A 6,316-nucleotide genomic window follows, 5' to 3' on the forward strand; every position below is an offset into this window, starting at 1 on the left:
GTTGTATATCACATAAAATTTAGTTTAGTGTTTAATTATATAGCTTTTATCTTTTAAGATTTTAATGATTATAGTTATGCTCAAAGATTAATATTGATAGAAGAGTTTTTAAATTAAAATCCCGCGCAACGCGCGTATACATAATCTAGTATCATAAGTTTTTCAGAATGATATGTATTCAACGAAATCACGTTCAAAATATGAAACAAAAATAGAAAAATTTTATATTTAACCATGCTTAAACAAAAATACAAAACTTTGATTTGAAAAGGTTAAATAACATGCTTGATACCATTCAAGCATGTTATTTAACCTTTTCACATTTTGATTTGACCTAATGACGATAACAACCAACAAGAGTGAAATTTTTGTTAATTAAGACTGCCCTATATATAAAATCAGAATCTAAACTCTCTATTTTATAACTCCATCTTCATTAAACGTTTTAACATTTGTTCTTCTATCGTCTGTTTGTCTCCATAAATAAATATTATACATACCGATTCATCAACTAAAATCAAGTTATTCTCTCTAATTTATTTTTCTCAAGTAAAAGACTACATTGATTTAATTTCTCTAGGCTTCACTGGAACAACATTATATGTATTTAAACACAATATTTTTTTTTATATTTGTATAACCAGGTGACCAAAAAAAAAGAAAGATTGAATGTAACATATTATAATTGAAACTCAGTGAAGTAAATGAAATATTTCTCAAGGCTTCCAGGCTTTAGGAGGAGGTGGAGATGGAGGGTAAAGAGGAGGAACACTATTGAACATCGTGTTCTTATCGATTCGTTGTCCACCACTACTGGTTAAGGAAATGAGAGCAGCCACAAGGCCTGCGTTACCGGATAGAGTAGGCTCGCTCGCGTTATAATTGTTTCGCAAGTCATGGAACTGATCGAATTTGTTTGGTCCACCAACCATAGCTCCTGTGATGTTATTTGGGTTTGGATTCTTTGTGTCTCTATACTTCAATCCTTCTCTACAGCTTCTTCTCTTCTTGTCGTTTGGAATCGTCGCTGCTCGGTGGTGAACGCGTCTTGGAAACTTCTTCCCGAACCCAACCACATAGCTCATTTTTAGAGGATTGTCTCCAAGAATGTAATCAATCTGATAGAATATAAAACATAATCATTTCATTAGTCATATTTCTAGGGTAATAAAGAATTAAAGCCCATTGATTTGTTCTTACCTGAGACTGAGCAAACTCCTTGAGAACATGAATCTCTACAAACGTTGGGCCACAGTACCATCCAGGAACTCCAGTTGAATTAAGATAATCAGCAAACAAAGAAGCTAAGAAGGAAGCATGAGCCACATATTCAAGTGGTCTTGGTTTCCCCATGTTAAGTTGTAGAAGCCCTCCTGAAAATATTGTGAAAAGAAAAAAATTCAAGTCCTTTTCTAGACGCATACAAATGTAAAAACAGAGGAAACAGAGCAAATTTAAATCACCTGAAGTCCGGTTAAAAACATTGTACTGCTTGAGATAAGCGCACATGGTAACACCAGTAGCATTATGGTACCTATTGAGCATGTTCTCGTAAGGGAAACCAGGGTTCAAGAACAATCTATACCGAGTCATCAACAACATAGCTCCAGGTAACTTGTTATTCCAGCTAGGTACCATCAACTCCGGCCGATTAGCAAAAGCTTTAGCCGTTTGAGGCACACTCGGCGTGGTGGCGAATTGTATATAAGTCTTGTTTCCAGTAGCGTAGTAAAGCCACGCACCAGCCCACATGAACTCGTCGAACATACTAGTTGAGTTGTAGAAAGCTTGAGCCGTTGGTTGTCCATCGGAGTAGCGTCTGCGTCTAGACTTGCTTCTAAAGAAGGGATATAGAGTCTCTGCACCTTTTTTGAGTTTTTTCGCGTAATCCGGTTTGTCGGTGAACACGATTGAGGCGGCGGATAAGGCAGCAGCAACTTCAGCGCCTAGGTCAGCAGCGGAAGTCGAGGACAGAACAGGACGATCGTAGGACATATCTTCTGGTCTTTGCCAACAGTAAATATCATCTGGTGATTCAGAGTCTCTTAATCCTCCACCAACCTACAAGTCATGGAAATAAAGCTTTGATCAAAAACTAGTCAAGAGCCTTAAGGTATAGGTTTCTTGGTATGCACGAAATAAGGTTCTTGGCTCCCAAGAAACTATAAGAAACTTGTAAAGATTACACTAATACACTAATAATGAAATTACCTGAGTGTAGATATGATCAAGACGAGTAGCAGAGTTGTTGAAAGTGAGAAGAAGATAATCAGTTCCCCATTTGAGAACATCTCTCATGTGATCATACTCATCAATGGCTTTGTATTTGTGGCTATACTCAATGAGACTCCAACTTAACATTGTCATTGAGAATGCCATCGGAAAATGAAACTTGCCGTTGCTTCCTCCGTCGTAGTAACCTCCGACCAAACCTCCGACCACGTCGGGGAACCCATCCTTCAGCCCTGAATCTCCCCTCCATGAAACTTTATTCTTCTTCGGTAGTTTACCCGCTACAATAATATCACATTTTAATTTCTCCATATCTTCGAAATTTTTACTTTACTACAATTTTCTAATACTTACTATTTAGATTTGAATACTCCTTCAATTTTTTTTTTTTTTTTTAGGAATTTATTTTGTTTTAGACTAGATATCAATACGAACCTAATTAACTTTTATTAGTGTTGACCATTTATATTACACAATAACTTTGTTACTCCCACTGTTTCAATTTAAATGATGTTTAAGGTTTTGGTACACCAATTAATAAAACATATAATTTACCCATTTTCAGAAAACATCATTAACTAATATGAATTCAACCAATAAAAAATATAATATAAAATATGATTGGTCAAAAAGTATTAAATACATTAAATTTTTGTAGAAAACTGAAAACATCACTTATAATGATACAAAACTTTTTTGCTAAAACATCACAGAGGGAGTATTAGTTAAATTATGTTTAGGTGGATAATAAATACTCCCTCTGTTTTCAATTAGTTATCGTGTAAGTTTTTTTTTTGTCAACATCGTGTAAGGTTTTTTCACACAAATTAAGAAAATAATTAAATTTTCTATTTTATCTTTTTTAATATTATTTCTAATTTTTATTGATCAAAACATTAAAACAGTAGGATAAAATTGAATTTTTTTTCCAAACATTTGCTTTGAAAAATTTAAACGACAACTATTATAAAACGAAATTTTAACTTTAACGACAACTAATTAAAAACGAAAGGAATAATATTTTTGTGTAAAATAAATAAAAATTAAATAATTTTTTAATCGGTATACAAAAACCTTAAACATAAAGTATTAGAAAACGAATGAAGTATTATAATATGAAATTGTGGTTTGACAAAATGGTGTTAGGTAAGTGTATATGAACAGTTGAAAACATTTATTATGAAATACCCCCTTATTATGAAAACATTTATATACTTTTAAATATAATAAACATTTATTATGAAAACATAAAGTATTTTAACTCGACTTCATTTGTATATGAACAGTTGAAAACATTTATTTTGTTTTGTTATTATGAAATCATTCTTGCTCAAATATCAAAACCGCGTTAGTCCTTAGGAAAACCTAAAAGAACATCGTGAGCATTACCAAGAGCCAGCTCATATGAACAAAATGGGAAAATGTGAGGCTACGAAGTTACTTAGTCGGATATACGTGCTTGAAATTGAATTTGGTATTTTATTTGGAATGTCAAACACTTAACGTATCCTTCTTGAAGTCTACCACTTCTTGAATCATTAAACTTTTATTATTAGTCACTAATAAGTTATTAATTACTTGTGAACGCGGAATCATTCAAAGATGTCACACAAGTCACACAATGAAACTTGACTTTTAAAAAAAGTTAATTACTATAATCATCATTTTGAAGATAGTTTTGCTTATTATATTGAATTAATCAGAAATGGTTACACTTTTTTTTTATTTTTTGGTACTAATGGTTACACTTTTTATTTGTCTTGTTAAGGAGTCTAGCTTTCCTAAATTTATAAATATTCACATAATCACATGTTTTACACATTTTCTATAAAACAAGAAAAACAAAAAAAAATCTCTTCGTTAAAGTCTTCAACTTCTAGAGTTAAGTCTTCTACTCTTCTACTCTAACCCAAGTTTAAAAATGATTCTTTTCAATAAATGTTTTACTATAGAACTAGATGAAAATGAAACACCATAAAAAGTGAAATAAAATTTTTAATAACTCAGAAAAATCTTTTTCATCCTTTTTAAAAGAAGTTTCCGATAATATTTTCTTAAACCATTGTTGTCATCTTGTTGACTTTATAGTTAAATATTTTAACAGTGACTATAATCATTATATTATGCGCAAACACATATAATCAAAGATATAATAGTTGGCAAATCAATAAATTTTAAAACAAAAGAATAAGAAAGACTTACATTTCTGAGCATCAAAAAACTTAATAGCCTTATGAATGGCAAGAGTGTAATTATCAGAAGGAGGAAGAGTAGACTCATGCTTTGGCAACGACTTAACGATGATGATCGGGAGAGCAACGACGATGAACAAAACAGCAATAGATCCAACGGTCCACATAAAAACCGTGCGACTCACGGAAACACAACCTAGGTTAACGTATCTCTTCTTCTTCTTCTTCCAACTATCTTGTGGTGCAAGCAACCAACCTTGTTGTGTCTCGTCTAGTTCATGTCTCTGTGAGTGGTTAACTCCTCTGTCCCAATCCGTCATGTTCCTCCTCCGCTGCTCTTCTTCCTCTGCCTCGGCTCGGTCGATGTCTACTGCGTCCAACGACCCGCCCCATACATTCCCCGGATGCATTTTTGTAAGGAGCTTTGATGATTAGGGTTTTTTTTTGGGAGAAGAAATGATTTAAAGAGTTCTTTTGTTTTGTTTCTCTATGGGTTATGATGAGTTTAGAGGTATTTATTTAAAGAGTTTAAAGAGTGAGTTGACCAAAATTGAGGTCTTAGGAAATGGGAAAGATGTGTTAATTATTCTACTAGAATTGGAATCGAATTATTTTTATATTTATTATTCTCATCATTTTCGAAGACTTTTATTTCTAATAATTTCAATTTTTGTTTTGTTTTAGGGGTTAATGATTTCAATTTATTGATATTCTTTTGCTATATGAGATTATAAGTGTCTTATAATTTTGGTTTAGTTATATGAAAATTCAAGGAAATGTGACAGCTTAACTTAATGTTTTGGTACTTAAGAAAAATGACATGGTTACAGCTTGCTTTCTACGTTTATTCCTCACGTATTGTGACAGTGAAAGCCAAAACGCGTGCGACGTGCTTAATAGGTTTTATACAATTTACTTATTTGTACATTGTCCACATAAGAACGTAAAGACTCATGACTAGTACAATACTTTTAACTCTTACAAGCTCACCGATCTTAAAACAAATACTAGAAGTTGCTCTAAGTAATTGGGGAAAGTTAGCCAACGTCGATCCTATGACAATGGACAAGGAAGCTTGAGATAATCCGGATTTGACATCAATTTCTCGGATCCGCTGTGAATTTAATTTCTCAAATAAATTTGAATTCACCCATTACAACAAGAAAACATTACTATTACTGACCAAATTTTCGACAGGATTTATGATTGCTTTATTTTCCCAACAATTTCCAACGATTAATCGAAAAATAAAAATTGGTTGGTAATTTCCGACTTAAATAAATAGTTCGAAACTGGATGTAATTTTTTTGACAAATTTTCCGCCTATGTAATTGTTGGTAATTACAAATCAAATCCGAATCATTTACCAACAGATTATAATACACGGTTGAATATCGTTTAATGAATATTAACCGTCTAAATGGCCGGTATTGAGTTGTCAATTATCAGCAATTTTCCAATGTAACTGAAATACTGACATTGCAATAGATCTGTTAATTGTCGTTAGACCTTTTAAAATCGGTCGGAAAGCATTTGTGTATAAATATCAGTCATCTTTTTGATGTTTGATTGTTATAAAATTTCAGATGTTTTCAAGAAACAAATTTTTTAAAGAGAGGATGTATAATACCGGTCTGATTCATGTAAACCATTGATTATGAGGGAAATTTCCCTTATATAGTAAAAGAGAAGTACACTTTTTCATAACCCAATTTTTCCTATCACATTTACAAAAGATCCTTCCATTCTAACCTTATATATGCTGCTTCATTAAGGGTGAACACGTACTTTAAATATAAACGGATCGGGTCAATTTCACGCACAAACCCTGAATTGAACGATGGATATAAGCCACTTCAAACTTTTAAAATAAAAGTTTTCAGCTGTTATAA

At 32.3% G+C, this 6,316-nt stretch overlaps 1 protein-coding gene across 1 annotated transcript; it reads right to left on the minus strand.

The window, feature by feature from the left end:
- Window positions 1-522: 522 nt before the first annotated feature.
- On the minus strand, window positions 523-4,938 carry LOC17894178 (endoglucanase 7). The gene is made up of 5 exons (XM_006300820.2): window positions 4,435-4,938; window positions 2,212-2,513; window positions 1,464-2,061; window positions 1,201-1,373; window positions 523-1,118 (listed from the first exon to the last, which is right to left on the minus strand). The coding sequence occupies exons 1-5, from the start codon at window positions 4,832-4,834 to the stop codon at window positions 717-719; spliced, it is 1,875 nt and encodes a 624-aa protein (XP_006300882.1). The 5' UTR covers window positions 4,835-4,938; the 3' UTR covers window positions 523-716.
- Between the last annotated feature and the right edge of the window lie 1,378 nt (window positions 4,939-6,316).

This window comes from Capsella rubella, unplaced genomic scaffold (genome assembly GCF_000375325.1).
Source record: "Capsella rubella cultivar Monte Gargano unplaced genomic scaffold, Caprub1_0 scaffold_2, whole genome shotgun sequence".
NCBI classification, from domain to species: domain Eukaryota; kingdom Viridiplantae; phylum Streptophyta; class Magnoliopsida; order Brassicales; family Brassicaceae; genus Capsella; species Capsella rubella.